The sequence below is a fragment of the Protopterus annectens genome, chromosome 7.part0 (genome assembly GCF_019279795.1).
Source record: "Protopterus annectens isolate FY-2018-M chromosome 7.part0, PAN1.0, whole genome shotgun sequence".
Lineage (NCBI taxonomy): Eukaryota > Metazoa > Chordata > Ceratodontiformes > Protopteridae > Protopterus > Protopterus annectens.
Genome location: NC_056739.1, coordinates 1,169,116,599 through 1,169,136,937, shown reverse-complemented (window position 1 = coordinate 1,169,136,937; position 20,339 = coordinate 1,169,116,599). Strand labels below are relative to the sequence as shown.

At 42.6% G+C, this 20,339-nt stretch overlaps 1 protein-coding gene across 4 annotated transcripts in view; it reads right to left on the bottom strand.

The window, feature by feature from the left end:
• UBL7 (ubiquitin like 7) overlaps positions 1-20,339 on the bottom strand; it is a 934,199-nt gene that overhangs the window by 374,649 nt on the left and 539,211 nt on the right. For all 4 annotated transcript variants that reach the window (XM_044077768.1, XM_044077769.1, XM_044077767.1 and 1 more), the window contains one exon: positions 6,406-6,542. In XM_044077768.1, coding sequence (XP_043933703.1) covers positions 6,406-6,542 — 137 coding nt within the window. The remainder of the gene's footprint in view (positions 1-6,405; positions 6,543-20,339) is intronic.

Sequence of the window (20,339 nt, the reverse complement as noted above, 5' to 3'; positions counted from 1 at the left end):
GGAGACCTTCAAATCAATATCTTGATTAGTGTGCAGTCATCTTGGAAGTCCCCTGTGCCGAATGCTTGAGGGAGGATTCTGGCAGATTAATGGATTGGTTAGTGTTAGTTTTGGTTGTGACCTTTGACACGAAGGTCAATAGTGAGACCTTATCCTTATGCAATACCAGGTATAGATGACGAGAAGAGCGAGAGGACAGTTCAAAAACTCTTAACTGATGTAACAAGCTAATAGAAAAAAACATCTTCCATTATAGGTATGCAAGTTCTAACAAGTACACTGGCTTGAATGAAGGACAAGTGAGTTTCTTCTGGATAAAATTAATATCTGAAGGTGGGATGGGATCTTTGAGGAAGTAAGAGAAACTTTTCTATTAGGAAGGCTTTGCAAACTTTCAGTGCTGCTAAAGAGATGGATTTGAAACCCTGACGAAAGTTAGACAAATCTGCTGACAAATCTTTTTGGTAACAAACCTGGAGCAGAAATGACAGTACAGAAGGAATTGGAGAGAAAAAGGGGCCCAAGCCATGTTGGACAGCCTATAGGGAAAACTTCTTCAAATTACTTTTCTATAGATTCCTAGTGGATGGCTTCTGCAATGCTGTAAGGACCTGGACCATCCTAAACTGGTAAGGCAAATCCTGGACCATCAGAGGAATTGCAGAAACCATCTGGTTATCAGAGGACAGCAAATGCTTGGATAAAGCCTGCAGGAAGGTAAGTCAAGAAATCTGGAAGAAGATCTAGAATCAGGACTTTCCTCTTCAGATGAAGCCATAGCAAGGGGAAGCACACTTATGAAGACCAGAACAGGACTACGAGGGCTAGTGCTCCTCAGCATAACATGGTTTTCAGCAGAAGTACTGTTAACAAGGGGTAGGCATAGAAAGGTAGACAATAACAACCCTTAATGAATTAATGTGTCCCTGGGAGTCTATTATTATTTTCTTTTAATACTAAGGCCTGTCATGGGGCCAAACAAGTTGCTGCATTTGGCATTTCTAGGGATGCAAGTAGAATGTGGCAAAACTATCCCCAATCAATGGTTTATCATCTGCTTTATCAGCAAGTTGGGGATCACTCATGGGGATAGGATTATATCATCTGAACCTGCCCACTAGGCAGCTGGCATGTATGGGGATGTGTACTGCTACAACTGCATCACCCATTCACAGATTCTCATGGCTTCTCGGCATAAAAGATAGGTCCTAGTGCCACCATGTTCGTTGCTATATCACACAACCGGCATATTGACCATGTGGATTCTGCAGTGTTAGAGGACTGTTCTCATCTCCAGAATGTTGATGTGCAGTTTGGCCTCCAGAATTGTCTCCCTCACCCTAGGCATACGAGTATGTGGTCACAATGACTAAAGGTACAGGGGGAGCAAATGAACATCCTCTGTTGAAAATTGACAGGTGTGACTACCACAGAAGGAATGTGGCACACTTTGGACAAGCATACACTCCTATATATGTGCTCTTCCATCTATGACCACTGCACTCGTAGGATCCACTGTAACACCCTCTAAAAATATCTGTCAAATGGCAAAGGGGGTAAGTTGAATTGCAGCTGCCATGAGACCCTAAATTTTGGGATTAAAAAAGCAGGAGGTACAGGATGATGTAATGGCTGTTTAAAGTGCACACTGAAAGGAGAGCATTCAGTCTTAATGTAACTTGACAATCTTTTGAACAGTGTCCAGATGTCAGCCTAATAAGATGAGTACTTGCAAAAGCTCTGACTGGGACTTTGCATTGTTTGCTGACATTTCCAATGATAGAGTAAGCTGGATCAAGTAATTCCTGAACTTTACTAATGACTCTTGTGATAAGAGACAAGGAGTCACAATGATCTAGACAAGGGAATATCATGATTCCCCACAGTCTCATGGCCTGGCAACTATTGTCATTCAGTTACTGTATGCCAGGGAGGGAGGGAGGGAGGCTGAGGTGAAACTAAATAGCAGGGTCTGAATTGGTAATTGCTGGCTCTCAAGTGAAAGAACCTCCTGGAAACCTTAGAAATTCAGATGAGCAGCTGGGTGTCTTGGAGGTCAACTAAAAATATTCAATATCCTTCCTGTAGGCAAAGGAGGATCAAGTGCATCGTGACCATCTGGAATTTTGTTTTCTTTACATAAATGTTTATGCCACTAAGATCCGGGATTAGCCTGTAGTCCTTGGTTTTCTTGTTAACTAAAAAGACTACAACAAACCCTGGACTCTCTCTCATCTGATCTCCTGGATGGCTCTCTTCTGAAAATGGTTGATGATGACCTCTATTCTTGTCACTTTCTGCTGATGGGTGGGATGTCTGGAGTGGAAGAGAGGTTAGTTTGGACATTTTTGAATAGGGAAAAGCATAGCCTCTGGATATTACAGTATATCCCTTATCCATTTATCTTGCATGACTGGCAAACATGCTTACTAGTGCAGGAAGTATGAGATGCCATGCCTGGCTCAGGCAATGTATCTTTTGAGGAGTGTCAAGATGTCTCTCACCACTGGCACCTTTTGATTGGTCCACCCTTCTTTGGACCCAAGGTGAAAGAGAAGGTGCTTAGAATTTAGCAGGAAGGTAAAACACTTTTCACCATAGGTCCTGCAGCGTTCCTTTTCAAAGAACCAAAAGAGCCCAAACAATTTGTGGTTCCAAATATTCCAATGACAGAACTTTAAGCAGTTATCAGGAAGACTCTCGCAAAGCAGACAAATCAGTGGTTCTGCAGTCCTTCCCTGGGATGCAATAGCAGATGCCTGTGGACTTGCCCAGCTGTTCCACTCTGGAGGCAGTTTGAGATTTCTTATTATACCTGTCCCCACCTCCCCATCAACCGTGTTATACAAGAGCCTTATGGACAACAATGTATTATTCAGCATTGTCACTTGCGCTTTGCTCTGATGACAAATGTCTGAGGTGGGCAGCCTTTGCAGACAGCTAGTGATCTTTTCTGTGAGCTTTTTCAGGAAGAAAGAGATGTGTGTAAAGAAATAAAAAGAGTCCTGATTGCACAAAGTGCCTGACACAGAAGAGTCTTCCACAAGCAATACTCTTTACTCTCAAATCACTATCTAGTGGGTGGACTGCAGGGTTCTCATTTGAGACATGTCAGGCTTGCTAGGAATGGGTTCTGCCACATTAGGTTCTTGCTCTGTCTACACCACAACCATGTCTCTCAAGCAACGTAAGGGGGAGGTCACCCAAGAGGTAGATGGGACCATCCAAGTGCCTCCTGTTGAATCCCTTCAGCAGGTGAAGGGGAACTGTGCATCATGATCCTCACTCTGCCTCATTAATTCAAATATTTTCCCAAATTTGGGGATCCTCAGGAGGGGACCTTGGGGAGCAGTCTACTTTTATGTGCTTCCTTTTATACATTCTCTTCCTAGGTACACACGTGTGGGTGGGGATCATCCAAGTAATCTGAGGAAAAGTCTTTCCCTAACAGTTGGGATCCTCCTCGGCTTTTGGTTGAACTCCTTCTGGGATCGGCGAGTCAGACACAAGGCTCCTGCTTGAAGGGTGTTTCAGGGAGGAACTGAGGTAGGGGGCACACCTGATGTTTACAAACCTAGACGGTTGACTAATGATTCTTCTCAAAAATTCAAATCCAATGTAGTGCTAGTTAGTACTGGAGTTAACTGCACCATTCCCAATGTTGACATACACGGTACTCACATCGAAGGAGCCGAACTAATCATCAGCATTAAGTGCACTGTTGTCGACACCAAAACTGGCTTCTGCATCAGTGTTCATTGGTACTTACTAGGCTATTGATTTCTAAGGATCTTAAGAAGCCTAGCCTTACATTCCAAAGTACATTTAGGCCACTAAGATCCAGGATTAATGTGACAACCACATGTGTTGAATGCTGAAGTCTCTGACACCAAGAAAGGGCCATGACGCAATCAGAGTAAATTCCAGCATGGAGCCCCTGATGCCAAGTCCATGGCCTAAAGCAGTCTTGACACCAAACCGGATGATGTTGATGCAACCAGCACAAAGGGTTAACTCTGAAGCAGATGACAACAGGATCACTCTCTTCTCTGGTCCATAACTCCCTGGGCACAACAGCATGAGAAATCAGTGGAAAAGGTCCTTGACTGTCTGCCTTTGACAGACTAAATGAGAGCCTTCCCAAATTAAAATGAGCCTTCAAGGCCTACATCATACAATCCCAGTCAATGTTGTCAGGAAGACTCCTGACACGCTTTGCAGACCTAACAGACAGGGATAAAAAACAGGGATGGAAACCAAAACATTTGGACAAGTCCTTCTCTGAGGAAAAGCTATAAAGTCTTTTCCTCTGATAGGGGGTCTGAAACAAGTGTTACCTCCAGCTGGGAAGCACCCAATGGAGAAGCTTGTGGAAGGTCCTATATCATCTTAAGGGGTCGGGATTCATTCCCAGGAATCTGTGCCATCTTGACTGGTTGGGGCACAACCACTGGAAAGTGTTTCGGCCTCCTTTAACTTTTGCTTCTCTGTTTGCTTTTCTTTCCCTGCCTTATCAACATGCATCCTGGCCAGTAGCACAAGATGTTTTGAAATAAATGTTTACACTTTGGCCAAAGGCCTTACAAACACTGCAGTTCTCAAGTGTTCTGGCTCCAGGCACAGCACACACAGATTGTGCATGTCTAGATGCAGAATCTTATGGCCATAATGGACACAATTTTTAAATCTCTAAGGCCCTATCCTTTTCCATAGCAAAGTTATGAATCATTACCCACAGGAAAATATTAACACACAACAGTTGTTAAACCCACAGAATCCACAACTAGAATATATCCTGCATACAATTAATATTTATCTATCTAACATATATTTCCTCAATATAGATAGCATAGTATCAAAAATAAATAAAAGTAAAGAGGCAAGAGAGGGGACAGGCCAATCCACCAAACTAATATAGACTGTTATAGGAAAAAGACAAAGCAGAATAAGTCTCAGCTATTAAAAAAGGTTTGAAAAATAACTCCACAGTATATTAGCATAATTATAATGAAGAAAGAATGAAAAAAAGTTGAACTTATCACAATGGTTACTTCAGCTTGAATGATAGCTGTCATTTGCAACCACAGCAACTAGATGCATAAGTGCTGGGGGAAAGCAAGGAGTACTGTGGGTGTAGGGGAGAAGCATGAGTGAGTTTTGAACAGGTGCGATGGAGCTGGTTGGAATGACCTCTCCTTCAGAACTGAAATGGATGGACTGGATACTGTAAAATGTAAATGTTTACATATTACTATGCAACTGCTCCCCATCACTCCATACCTTATTCTGTTCTCTATGAGGAATTAAAACTTTGTTTGAATGAAAAGACTAAAAATACCAGCTGGGTGTGACTTCAGGATGGTTGTGTAACCACAACAGCTATGCATCATCAATATCCTTATGTGTGTACTAATGACAGCAATGCCATGAGGTATACTTCTTCATAATTTCTGAAGATGGCAAAGATGACTTTCCTGGTTTAGGGTACACACACACACACACACACACACACACAGGTAGACAGACAGACACACACACACACACCTTAACCATGTAATTTCAAGAAAAGCCATGTTAAATGGGGACTGGTATAAATCACTACTATCACTCTAAGCAGTCAGCCAGTCAGGAAGCATCTGTTTGTATGCAGTTGTTTATTTACACTGAAGAAGAGCTACAATCCAAGCTTCTTAGTAGCACCAGATTACCGCACAAACAAACCAGATGCAGACAGCTCGCTATAAAGCTTTCTACTGTTACCTTCTACTTAGTGACTGAAAACAGTACCACTTGCTTAGTGCACTCTCCTCACCTTATTAAACTTTTAATATGATGATTTAAGAGTTTATCTGCCTGCTTTGCTGCATAATCTGATACTTTAAGAATGTATCTGCCTGCTTTGCTGCATAATTTGCCAACTATATATGAAATTCAAGGTAAACAAAGAGATTTCCCATTTATGATGCATGCAATTTATCTATTACACTGTTACCTGGGTGAAGCACATCATACAAAAAACAGTTTTGGCTTGAATTTGGTTTGTCTTTTCTGCTTTTCCCGGTTAGGGGTCGCCACAGCGGAACTCCGGTCCGCTAATGATTGGCAGTAGATTTTTTTATGGTGCTGAGATGCCAGCCCGATGCCCAACCTTCAGGGAAGGCACGCCCATTCACATATGTCTTTCGGAGGCCACTCGACCGTGGGGAGGACATGCAGACTCCACACAGAAGGCACTCCAGCCAAGAATCGAACAGGAGAACCTCTTGCTGTAAGGCAACAACGCTACCGCTGTACCACCGCGGCTTGAATTTGGTAAAAGCTTTAAAACCCCATCTTTTAGAATAAGGCTGACAACCAGAATTTACTGAAGAGAGTTTACAAAGCAAACATCACAAAGACACTCACCTGGCATTTCACTGTAGGAACTTGAAGGTACATTCCGTGATGAACCACTTGCAGGAGGCAGAAGAGTGGTGCTTCCTGCAACTGACTGTAGAACAAGTACAATAGCATTCACCAATGCAGGATGGGAATTAATTAGTCTACACAATAAAACAAAGGGAGACAAGAAAAACAGACAAGCATGAGAGGAAATACTAAAATTCTGACTGATCTGAACCCTAAAAGAAAAACATTAGCTCAGATGTCCCTAAATATAACTGCAAACATTTCTGTCATCACTCTTGAGGAAAATAAAAAGAACAAAGAACGCTCCTTTTTTGTAGTTTCTGAAAGCCATCTCTTGTAGTATTGAGGGATAAATCCCCAAGATTAATGTGATCCAACTTCAATTAGCAGCTTGGGCTGCTGCTGAAGATAGCAAGACAAAAGGAGGAATGATGCGACATTGGTCTCCCTCTCTCTTTGGGGGTGTGAAGGAGATTACTTGCAGTACACAGTCCTAAACAGTAGAGTTAAATCTAAAATAAGTAAAAAGTCCAAAGGCTGCCTAAATGACTAGCCCCTCATGTTCAGCTTTCACTGCTAGTAAAAAAGGAGCAACCTGGCATGGAGGGTTGAAACTTATGACTGGAATGCTTATTCTGCTTTTTCCTCCCTGTTTAACTCAATGGTGAACTTTTCAGAAAACTGTACAAAACATTTTCTGGATATACTTCATTTCTGGTTCATACATATACACACGTGTGCAATAAACAGAAAGTTTAAGAGAGATACTTAAGAGAGTCCACATATACTTATTTCACACTGTCAGACTCTTGTGGTAATTTTCTTTTGGCAATGAAACAACTGATATGTCAGTAAAAGAGTATTATTTATACAAAATACCACGTGAAAATAAAGTCATTAAAAATATATGAAAATAAAGGTGAGCTGCATTTGAACATGAATGCTTGCAGATTAAAATGACAACTCTTCCAAAATTACCAGTCTCCAAACACTGAAATTGTAGTTGCAATTTTTTTTATTCCAACTATTATGTCATCACTATTCAGCTTAATTTCAGACTAAACGCAAGTGAAACACCTGAAAATTGCAGGCTGTATAAATGGCGTCTAGATTTGCAGCAGAGAAAACAATTCTCAACAAGCAAGAAATAAAATAGGCTCAAGCCAAAACGTAAATTTAAGAGACATCAAGCACTGTGCAAGGATGATGCACAGGAAATGTAAGTATGTACGTATGTAAAACATATGTAAAAGGCCAGCTCATGACATAGAGACCAACTGCAAACTAAGACTGTAGACCATACTATGTAAAAAAATAGGCAGTCGGTTAGAACTGCATCATTACTAACACTGCTAAACACAAAAACTCAAATATAACTATGGCTGACTACAGCAAAATAGTTGCATTGCTGTTATGGACTCCTATCAGGAAGGGATTCACTGTGGTGGTTTTCAGGCATGCTTGTGATCCACCAGCCAAGCCCTCCAGCACAGACCAACACACACGTATGCACACGCACGCACATGCACACAGTACATCACTATTGTGTCATCTGTAGCACTGAAAACTGAAACTGCCAGGGTTAGGATTACACAGAACCGAAATGCACCTACAGACACCAAAAGAACATGCATATACACACACACACTGGCATACAACTGCAACAGACACATATAACACCAATCCATATAACAACAATATAAACCTATATGCATACACAGACAAACCCAGGACAGAATGCAGCTGAAAATTCTAACCTTTTTCCCTATTTCTACATTGGGTTGGGGTGTATCAACTGTTGCCACCTCTCAATTCGATGCCACTCTCATACCTTCTTCGGCAGGCATTCCTGACTATTACAGGTCTTCTCGTGCAATTCATCCACCTCTTTGCTAGGCACCCTAGTTTCCTCTTGATTTCTTCGAGTCTGTCCCAAATCTTCTTCAACAGATTATCTTCTGCTGTCCTGCACATGCCTGAATCACCATAATCTGTTCTCTTTGACCTTCGTTCAAATACAGCTACTCATGCGTCTGCTCTAATGTTCTCATTTCTTCACCTGTCCCACAGTGTGCATCCTACTAACCATCTCAGGCACTTCATCCAAATAAGCTCTAGCATTCTTATCTGCTTTGTCTACTGTTCAGGTTTGTGTACCATACAGTAGTACTGGTCGTACAACAGCTTTGTGTGCTTTACTTTTCAGTTTGTGTGGCATTCTTCTGTCACAAAATATCCTGGACACACTGTGCCAGTTGTCTGTAACCCCTCTGATTCTAGCTCTGACCTCCTCAGTCAGATTTCCCTTCTCTTCAATCACTCCTCCAACATACTAGAAGCTATTGATCTGTTCCTCTACTTTACCATCTCTCAATTTTCAGCTTCTTCTAATTTCCCCCATTTGTCGCCATTAAAACTGCGTTATCTGTACTTAGTTTCATCTTCTAAGTCTTCAGTTTTCCATTCCACTTTCATTTGCTGAAGCTCAGTTTCAGACTGTCAGTAATGCCACATTGTTTGCATACAGCAGCATTGTTGATCTGTCCCATATGATCTGCTTGCTAATGTAATCAATCACCAGTATGAACAGCAGTGGGCTCAGAGCTGAACCCAGATGCATACCCACTCCCACTGGAAGCCGCTCTGCAAGTCTAAACACTGTTCAACTTGTGTCATTGGGTCTTTGTATGCTTGCACTAATTCTACCAATGTTTCCAGGACTTCCAGCCATGAAAGGACTGTCCAAATCAGTTTTCTTGGCACCTTGTCATATGCATTCTCAAAGTATAGGAATGCCCATTTGGACTCTTTCCTCTAGCTTCGTCTCAACTAGCTGTCTCACTACAAATTCAGTTCAGTTGTGCTGCACCCTGTTATAAATTTGAAATGTTCATCTCCCATCTTAGTTTCTATTACTCTGTGCATTTATCAATCACCCTCTCCAAAACATTCATGCAGTGTAACAAGTTTAATACCTTTATACTGTCCACAGTTGTGAAAAGGCCCCTTTGTTCTTATACACTGGCATTAGACTGCTTACTCTCCAGTCAGCTGGGATACTCCTTTCTCTCTATACTGCTATGACTAACCTCAACGGCCATTTCTCCCCCAACTTGCCCAACATCTTGATCACTGTTGTGACCACACCTAAACCTGCTGCGTTCCCCTGACTTCACTTTCCTTAGTGCTGTTCTTACTTCTTCTAGGGTTGGCTCCTCTTCTTCTTTCCTTAAAGGTGGTGTCTGGAGCAGTACTTCCATCTGCATTTGATGTTCTGTGGACTGATTACCAGCCTGGTGTTGGCATCCTTTGCATAGGGTATCTGATGACCACCTTCTTGTTCATTTTGTCTTTGGCTTGTAAGACAATAGAGTTGCTTTACGCCATCTGCTGAGTCACTTTCCAGAAGCTGGTAGAGTGCCTCTGATGCCTTGTATCTCTTAACCTCTTTGTTAGCCAACCAGTACTCTTTCTTAGTCTAGTCTGTCTTTTCTATCTTCCACTTTTTCTTGAACCCCTCCTTTCTTCTGATGACTTCCAGAACTTAAGCATTCCACCACCAGCTTTCCTTATGTACCTTAATTCCGTAACTGGCTTGGCTGCATATCTGTTCTATAGTCCTCACACATACTGTTTTGAAGCCATTCTTCTTCAACCCCACCTATATACTCTTCTTCCAAAGCTGCTATAACCCTGAGTATTTCCTTGAAATCCTATGTTTTTCTCCAGTCAACTTCCTGGTCTTCAGCCTAGCCTCTGTTGAGCTTAGAGCCTTCCCTGACCTGAGCTGCATGTTAGCCACTTTTGTATGCCATCTTATTATTCTGTCTTGCTGAGACATGTGATGGCCACCATCAAGCTGTTGGCCAGAGAGAAGTCTAGCGTGTCCTCTCGTCTTTATTCCTATTGCCCAATCCATGTGGACCCAAGCAGTCTTCATATCCTGTTCTGTGTTACAATATGTGCATTCAGGTACTCCATTATCAGCACCAACTCATGCTGTCCTGCTTTATTTAGTAGAGTCCACAATTGCTGTCTGAATACACTTTTCCTATCACAATCCTACAGTGGGGAAGAGGATAAGATTATGAATACTGCCCTGTCCTTGCACTGGAGTTTGAATGCCATGAGTTTGTCACCAATTCTGATGGCATCACTTACGGTCTCTTCTGAAGCCTGTCCCTCTCCACAATTCCCACACCATTTCAAGGCTATCCTCCCCCCTGAGTAGCAGGCTTTGGATCCCAAGCCAAGTGTCTTTGCTCCACTACCCTTCCATCTTGTTTCCTGAATTCAAAGGATGTTCAGCCTCCTCATCACCATGTCATTTACATTCAGGCTGTGTCATGTCAGTGAACCTATACTGATTATATTAACCCTTAGTTCAAGTTTGGCAGGTTGGTTGGTTTTATGTTCAGTTTTCACTCAACAGGGCTATCCTAAGTAACTCAGTCTAGGCAACTGGACACTGTGCGGCCATCAGCTTAGTGATCCAGGGATGGTGGGCTTTATGATGGGCACACACTGGATAACGGGGCACATAGATCCTCCCTCCCACAGTTATCATGGGTCCCTAGTGTAGGGCTGAATAGGCCAACACAGGAATTAGTTTTCTTCATACATCGGTCGCTCCAAAAGAAGCATAGCAAATCCCCCAAAGATGCAGGTGGACTGGAATGACATCAATACAGACTAACCCAAAAAGAATTTTGGATTTTCTGCTGCAAAAGGCACGAGCAAAAATGTATGAAGGTATTCACTATATCAGTAATATACAATTATTATTTCTACATAATTTTATTATTTATTTATTTTACATTTGTTGACCGGGCTAGTCCAACTGGATATATGTCCATTTTCAGTAGAGGCCCGGGGAGAAAAGCTCCACAATCACAGTAATACTTACAGTAAGTGACATTTTACAAATGCAGGTACATTACAGTTTTTTTACCATTCATTGGATTTCTGCTTACAAATTTTTAGTACACATCAGCTATGCTTAGTCATACAAAGAAATCTCTAGTACAACTTTTTAAATGGTAGAATCACACTCTCTTTATTTGTAGCAGAAAAGTTACTAGAAAGTACAGTTTTGTACCTACCATAAATGTAGATGTCCGATAGGAATGCATCTGCAGTCCTTACAAATGGGTTGTCCTGTCGTCAGGCAGCCCTTGATCGGCGGATTCCAAAGTCTGGGTCTGGCCTCGGCTGGTGTCACACTTCACCCGACGTCATAGCTGCAGTTCTTCGGGTATAAAGGCATCAGCCAACGCCATTTTCCTCAGTGTTTCTTGCCCCAGATGTCAGGTGCCCTCTTGGATGGCTAAATTTGGATAAATGCCAATGTATCCAAATAGTAGAGAGCAAACACAAAAAATAAGCATGTATGTACATATATACAAACAAATACACCATAATAGATCCCCCCCAGCTAGCTAAAAGATGGCAAATACCCTAGGAGTACCACAGAGGGGAAGGCGGGTGGGTAATCCTGACTGCAGATGCATTCCTATCGGACATCTACATTTATGGTAGGTACAAAACTGTACTATGTCCTTCAAGGATGCATCTGCAGTCCTTACAAATGGGTAGAATACCATAGCCAAACTAGGGGAGGAGGAAAATAGAGAGATTATGGTGTAGTTAGGATCCCTTGCAAAACAGCAGTGGCAAAACCTGCTCGGGATCTAGAGTATAAAGGTAAATTATAATGCTTGGCAAATGTATGCACGGAGGTCCAAGTAGCAGCCTCTATAATGTCCTTGGTAGCCACTCCTCGTAAGAAAGCTGTGGTAGTGGCTGTGGCCCTTGTGGAGTGAGGCCTGATGTTCTCTGGAGTTTTCTTTCCATGGTAGGAGTAACAGAATCTAATGCAATTTCCTATCCACTTGGAGATTGTCTGTTTTGAAATTGCTTTTCCTTCCCTTCCTGTTGCATATGCTACCAGTAGCTGGTCAGTCTTTCTATTGCACTTGGTCCTGTCCAGGTAGTAGCGTAACTGTCTATGCACATCCAAGGTATGTAACAGTCTTTCTCCCCTGTTTTGTGGGTTGGGGAAGAATGTAGGTAGGTGGATAGCCTGATTTAAAGACACTCTGGATACCACCTTAGGCATAAATGTAGGATTTGTTCTCATGGACACTCTATCTTGATGGAAGATCAGGAAGGGTTGCACTGCCATTAATGCCTGTAGTTCAGATACCCTTCTTGCTGAGGTGATTGCCAGCAGGAAAGCAGTCTTCCATGATAAGTATTGTAATTCTGCTGTTGCTGCTGGTTCGAAAGGAGGAAGTGTCAATTTTTCTAGCACAAAGTTCAAGTCCCATGCTGGCAATGGTGGTTTCCTAGGAGGTTTTACATTTTTAATTCCTCTCAGAAACTGCCTGAGCAGAGGATGTGAGAAGACAGGAGGATCCAATCTGTATTCTGCTGAAATAGCTGATGCATGTATCTTGATGGAAGAATAGGACAGGCCTCTATGGAAGAGCTCTGCCAAGTATTCCAGGATGTTGGCTATGTTTGCCAGTGACACATCTTCTCCCTTTGCAGTACTCCAAATGAGATATCTTTTCCATTTTGCTGCATAATTTTTTCTTGTTGAGGGTCTGCGATCCTCAAGGATAATGTCTTTAACCCTTTGGGATAAATTTGGGTTAATTGATCTTATGTAATGTTCCAGGCAGTCAGCTGTAGAGTTTTCAGGTTTGGATGCAGGATATTGAGGCTGTTCTGTGTTAACAGCAATGGAACCAGGGGTAGTGTCCATATTTGTTCCCGAGACATGCTCCTTAGTAATGGGTACCAATGTTGCCTTGGCCAGTCTGGAGCTATCAGAATGATCCTCGGACGTTCCTCTTTGATCTTCAATAGCACCTTGTGCATCAAAGGAAGTGGTGGGAATGCATATGCTGTCAGGTTTTGCCAACTGAAAGATAGGGAGTCCACCTTCCAAGCCAGTGGGTGGTACGTCCTTGTGCAGAATTTCTTTAGCTGGTGATTACGTGGGGATGCAAATAAGTCTATTTGTGGTAGTCCCCATTTTCTTGTAATGGCTTTGAAGATGTCCGGATGCAGCATCCATTCATGGGCATCCGTGGTAGTCCTGATTAATATGTCTGCTAGGATGTTTTCTTTTCCCGGTACAAAAATCGCTTGTAACTGAATGTTGTAGCTCAGAGCCACATTCCATAGGTCCAGTGCCAGCCGGCATAGAGGGTATGAATGTGTGCCTCCCTGTTTGTTGATGTACCACATAACTGTGGTGTTGTCTGTCCTTATCATCAACTGACCTTCTTGGAGAAATGGTCTGAATGACTGGATTGCCAATTTTACTGCCAGCATTTCCTTTAGATTTATGTGTAGGTGCAGCTGGTCTTGAGTCCATAGGCCTTGTATGCACTTGTCCAGCATGTGGGCCCCCCAACCGAGGTCTGAGGCGTCCGTCGTGATGGTTTGGCTTGGTTGAATGTTGCAAAAGGGCAATCCTGTGTTTGATTGACAGGCCTGAGCCCACCATAGGAACTCTTGCTTCAGGCATGGGATTATTGGAATTTTGGTTTCTAGGCTGTGCTTGTGTTGAGACCACAAATTCTTTAGGTACCACTGTAGCTTTCTCATATGCAGTCTGGCATGAGGGACCAGAATTATGCAGGATGCCATGAATCCCAGGGCTTGCAGTACTTTTCTTGCTGTTAGATGGTTCTGCTTTGTTAATGCCAAGAAGTAGAGAGGTAGTTGCTCTTGCTTTTCTACAGTTAGGAATGCCATTTGCTTTGATGTGTCCAGCTCTGCACCCAGAAAGGTTATTCTTTGGGATGGAATCAGCCTTGACTTCTTTATACTGACTGTATATCCCAGGGCTTGTAGCAGGTAAATGACTCTTTGTAAGTCTTCTGTTAGCTTGTTTTTGTTGTCCGCGTGTATCAGGCAGTCGTCCAGGTAGGGGTAAATTTGGATTCCCTGAAGCCTGCAATGATCAATTACTGATGCCAGGCATTTCGTGAACACTCTGGACGCAGTAGATAAGCCAAAGGGCAATGCTGAGAATTGATAATGCTCTGATCCTGCAAGAAATCTGAGGTATCTTCTGCAATTTGGTCGTATGGGGACGTGCAGGTATGCCTCCTTGAGATCTAGAGTTACCAGCCAAGACTCCTTGCCCAGCATGGGAAGAAGCTGCTGTAGAGTCAGCATTTTGAATTTTGGGACAATGAGGAATGTGTTTAAAGCGGACAGGTCGAGAATAGGCCTCCATTTGCTCTCTTTTCTTGGTACCAGGAAGAGTCTGGAGTAAAATCCCTTTCCTTGTTCCATAGATGGTACCTTTTCCACAGCTCTCATCCTTAATAATTGAGATATTTGTTTTAGAGCTTCTGCCCTTTGAGTTGGTGGTAGGTTTGGCATTCCTCTCTTTCCTGGTAGAGTATGGAAATGAAACCTGTAACCTTGGTCTATAGTTTGCAAAATCCACTTTTCTCTTGTGATGTAATGCCAGTTCTTTGAAAATAAAGCTAGCTTTCCGCCTAAGGGTGCTTCTAGTTGTTCCCTGGTAGGCGGCGCCAGAGCCAAGTCACTGTGATTGTGCTGTTGTAGTGGTGGTGGCTGCGTCTGTGCCTCGCTGGTTGTTACCCTGCCACTGGCGTCCCCTGTAGGCACCCCTGGATTGGTTTCTGCCTCTTGAACGCCTATTCCTGCCTCTCTGTGCTTTAGAGGAGTCTGGAAAGGACCAATTCTTGGAGGGCCAATTTCTGCTAAACCTTGGAGGTTGGACCTGTAAGAAATCTTTCACTGTTTGTACAGATTTTGCCTTCTCTTCCATCTTCTTCAGTACCTGCTGTGCAGGGGAACCAAATAAATTGACCTTGTCCATGGGTGCATCTAAAAGTTTTGATTTGACATGGTCCGGTAAGGCCTGCTCTTTCAACCATGCATGCCTTCTGATAACTGTGCCAGTCATGGCTGATCTAAAGGAAGCCTCCAGTGCATCATAGCCGCATTTTAAAGAATGGTTACTAACTTGCTGAATGTTATGTACCATTTCCTGAACATACTTTTTATCTAAAGATTCTTCAGAGGACAGTTTTTTAGTTAACTGGTCTAGCATAAATTCTTGATATTGAATCATATGAAATTGACAGTTCAAGGCCCTAGCTGACAGAGTAGCAGAAGTGTAAACTTTTTTACCCCATCTCTCTAAGGACCTGGATTCCCTTTCAGAGGGGAGGGGGTTTTTAGCAGAGGTAGTTGCTACAGCCTTAGGCCCCTGGGAGATAGTCTCGGGATCTGCAAAAGGAGCCTTGTATAAGTGGTGATGTGTGTCCGGGACCCTGTAGAACCTGTCGGGCTTAGCAGGGGCCGGAGGTAATGAATCAGGAGCAGTACAAACATCATTAAATGCATCATCTACAACAGAAAGAACTGGAGGTATAGCTAAAGGCCTGTGCTGTGGTAAATGCAAAAAGGTTCTAAGCCTTTTCCTGGAGTCTGAGAAATCTTGGCCCTGCCACTGAAATTGTTCCCTCATAGCATGCAAGGTTTCCCCAAAGGAAAATTCCTCAGGTGGAGAGGCAGAAGGGATGGACTCTTCTGCATCAGAGTCTTCGTAAGGGGAGTAAGGAGCCTCTGGAGGGTCTGTATTATCTGAGTCATCAGAGGAATCATCAGTGGACACTGGCTCAGGGGGCTCTGCTCTAGGCCTCTTCTCTGGAGGTGGATGAGAGGCCCTGTCTGGATGAGGTTGGGATCCCTGGATTAAAGAAATGAGATCCTCTGCCAGAGAAAGCATATGGGAACTGGAGCTGGGCCTGTGAGAGGGGGTCTTAACAGGCACAGTTTTTGAAGCTTTAGCTGCTTTAGCCCTGGCAAAGGCCTTAATAGACATGGCTGCAGGAGGCCTAGCAGCTCCACGTGCAGGGGTTGAAATATCCAAGGGAATAGTGTCAGATAATTCCTGAGAAACCGCAACTGCAGGTTGGATTTCAGAAGCCGATTCCACCAGGTTAGAAGAGGCCTCGGTAGAAGGCATGTTTTCGGGTGAAGGAAGAACCGTTTGCTCGGTTTCAGCCGAAACCGAGACACTCGTGGTAGGCTTAACCGCGGTTTCGGCCGAAACCGCGGACCGCGAGTGTCGGTCCTTTTCCCTGCATTTTTTGGTTATTTGTGAAGTCGGAGGATCCGACGGCATAATATAAGCAAAATCAGAGCCGAAAAACTGCTCAGCAAATTCCGAACGACGTCTAAGCGTCCGTCGGTTAAAAGAAGCACAGGCTAGACAAGCTGCTACGTCGTGGTCTGGGCCTAAACAAGGTAAGCAGTAAGAGTGGAAATCTTTGTTTACCACAAGTTAAACAGTTATTCACTTTTTTTGACATCGGCTGAGGCAAGAAAGAGTCCCCAACGGGGTACTTAGCTTTTTAGAAGTCTTCGAAGTAGTATTCGGTAGTAGTAATCTCTGGTTCTGACCGACCGGCACTTGCGAACAGCTTCTGCTTCGGGCACCACGCGGCAAGAAAGACTGGGGAAAATGGCGTCGGCTGATGCCTTTATACCCGAAGAACTGCAGCTATGACGTCGGGTGAAGTGCGACACCAGCCGAGGCCAGACCCAGACTTTGGAACCCGGCCGACCGAAGGGCTGCCTGACGACAGGACAACCCATTTGTAAGGACGCAGATGCATCCTTGAAGGACATCATACAGGTATGGTGATTAGTACCCATACATATATATATATATATATATATATATATATATATATATATATACATATACATATATATATATACATACATATATATACATATACACATATATATATATATACATATACATATATATATATATATATATATATATATATATATACATATACATATATATATATATATATATATATACATATACATATATATATATATATATATATATATATATATATATATATATATATATATATATATATATATACATATACATATACACACACACACACACACACACACACACACACACACACACACACACACAGCTTCCATTGAGTTAACTGAACATTAGTTTGGTTGCAAAGCAATAGGGGTGTTGCTTATTATCAGACAGATAGTCAAAAGTTCAAAATGTTCAGAGACTGTCTTGTTGTGAAAGGTGAATGGGATTGGAAGGGGTGACAGCATCTGTGTGTGTGTGTGTGTCTGTGTGTGTGTGTGTGTGTGGTAGTCAGGGTTGAGTCAGGGATAGGTTTTGTATGATTGTGTGTGTGTATTTCAGGGTTGGGTAGATGTAGTGATGTTTGTGTCTTGTGTAGTGGCAGTGTTATGGGAATGACTTTCTTAGGTTTAGGTTGGAAGAAGGGTCAGCATTACGGTTCGCAAAGGATGCTAACCCTACACCTTAATTTAAGAAAAACCTTCCTGTAACACTGTCACAAGACAATTTTGAGGCTAGAGTTACAGGTGGTTTTCATGTGAAGATCAGGAAAGGAAATAGCTTTCCTTTTCCTTCTGTAATCTTTTGTTCGTTCCATGTCTAGGGTGCTCGGTCTTCCATATGTTTGAACTTCTTAATGTCAGTTTTTTAACCACAACATTAACATTCAATCATACAGAAGAGAACCGCATGCGCGCGCGCGCACACACACACACACACACACACGATTTGGAATAAAATACAAGTGGATGTTAATCTTCTGAACAGACCCACTTAACAGTTATGCACTGTGTGGTTGCATTCTAGCACTGAGGACACTGGAAGGCAGCTCAGCTCTAATTGGAAGTACATCACAAAGTTGTTTTCTGGATACCCAGGAAAAGACAGAGACTCAAACAAATATCCTTCTGAGAGCCTATGGAGTTTCTATGGAGGTGTTTAAGAAATAATGTGTGTGTGTGTGTGTGTGTGTGTGTGTGTATATACATCCATACACACACACATATATACATAATGCATCATATATGTCACAAGTATATGAATGCATACATGGGGGTGTGCGCGCACACGCGCACACACACACACACACACACACACACACACACACAACACTTACATCTACTATGCATGTAGAATATTAATAACCAGAAACACTAAAAGCAAGCTTATCGATACACAGTTAAAACCGTCAACAATAAACATTGTGGCAAAACCATAATTCACAGCAAACCACCAATCCTGGGATGAGCAGAGTACATGGGAGATGGAGGGGAGAATCCTATTCTGCAACAATGATTCTTGTTCTCACACAGCTGTACTATGTACATTGTAAGGATCGTTATCACAGAAAAATCATACGTATGACTTTAAAAAAAGTATCACAGTGTGTGCGCCGTGGGTCCCAGAAAGGAAGGTTAGCTGAAAACATGCCCTGCAGAACAGCTGAAGCAAATCTTGCTATAACTCTAGAATGGACACCACTTTGTAATGTCTTGAAAAGATGTGGATGAAGGATGAAGCAGTAGCCTCACAAATACTTTCTGCAGATACATTTTGTAAAAGGCTTCACCTGGTGAGTGACCTCCTCCCTACATTCCCAGTACAAGCCTTGCTGTAACTATCCTACAAAAGCAATTAATTAGCCACTTTTAAAAACAAACACTGACCACGCGACATAATTTTGATCATTTATGCATAACAAATGCAGATCCTGGTGACATTCATACACTGTAAAATTATTTCCTCTTTGTTTTACTGTATGAAGGAAAAAGGCAACTGGAAGGACTAACGTGCGGTAAATTCAAAGGCCATTTTAGGTACAAACAAGGAATTTTTCCTTAATGATAATTTCCTCACAAACACCTTATACAACTCCTTACATGTAAAGCTCTACAGTTCAGAAATCCCTCTGGCAGAAACGACTGCAACAAAGTGCTTTCCAAGAGAAGTATCTGAAGTCAGTTGAACTGATGGACTTACATGCCACTGCTCAGATCACCCAGGCTTTTTACTTCTCATGTCCCTATATCTCTAAGTGCATACAAGCGAGAAGTTAATACTTGTATGCATTTTTATTTTATGCAGTTTAACTTGTAACCTTCAGGAGAAACAGCAAGACAGGCTTTACACTGCCTGTCAGTGATGACCCCCCCGCCCTGCCCGTGGTACAGCTACCTTGCCTTGGAGTGAAAACAAGAACCTGGGTGAGAGAGGTACTTGCCTCATGGAAAAAAAAAATCTTAGTTTTTATTTCCTCTTTCTTGCATTGCATCATGTTAGTGCACATTTTCCAAGTTCTACTGACTTCAGCTTGTATAATACAAGCATCTTTTGTTGTACATTTCTCATCTGAGCTCATTTGCTTTGAGGAGCCATAGTAAAATTAAACTTGTATACCTAAAGGGAAAGGAAGTCAACTTTTCACTCTCCGAATCCAAATTCCATACCAGAACATATGGACACCTGATGGGAGCTGAGGTGTTGAATTCTTTTTCAAAACCATTTTCATATTAGAACTGATAGCTATAAGAAGCTTAGCAGGTAAACAGGCTGAGAGGCACACTTAAGAAAGACTAGGTCCGCTTTGTGCAAAGTAGAGATGTCTTTCGGCTTTTCCCGGTTAGGGGTCGCCACAGCAGAACTCCGGTCCGCTAATGATTGGCAGTTGATTTTTACGTACCGACTTGCCAGGCCTGACGCACAACCTTCAAAGAAGGTACACCCATTTGCGCATGTCTCCACGCAGAAGACGCTCTTCTAGCTGAGAATCGAACCGGACAAAGTCTTACTGTGAGGCGACAACGCTACCGCAGCACCACCACCGCAGGTTTTGTGTAAAGTAGAGATAATTAGACAAAAAGGCACAACAGGGTTGTGTTCTTTGGTGCAGTATCACAAAGCGTGGCAAGGGATTACACATGAGGTGCACATATTGCATATGTGCATCATCAGTTCAGAGAAGCAACACTAAATACTGTCGAAGGAATAACTTAAGAATGGAAAAAGTACA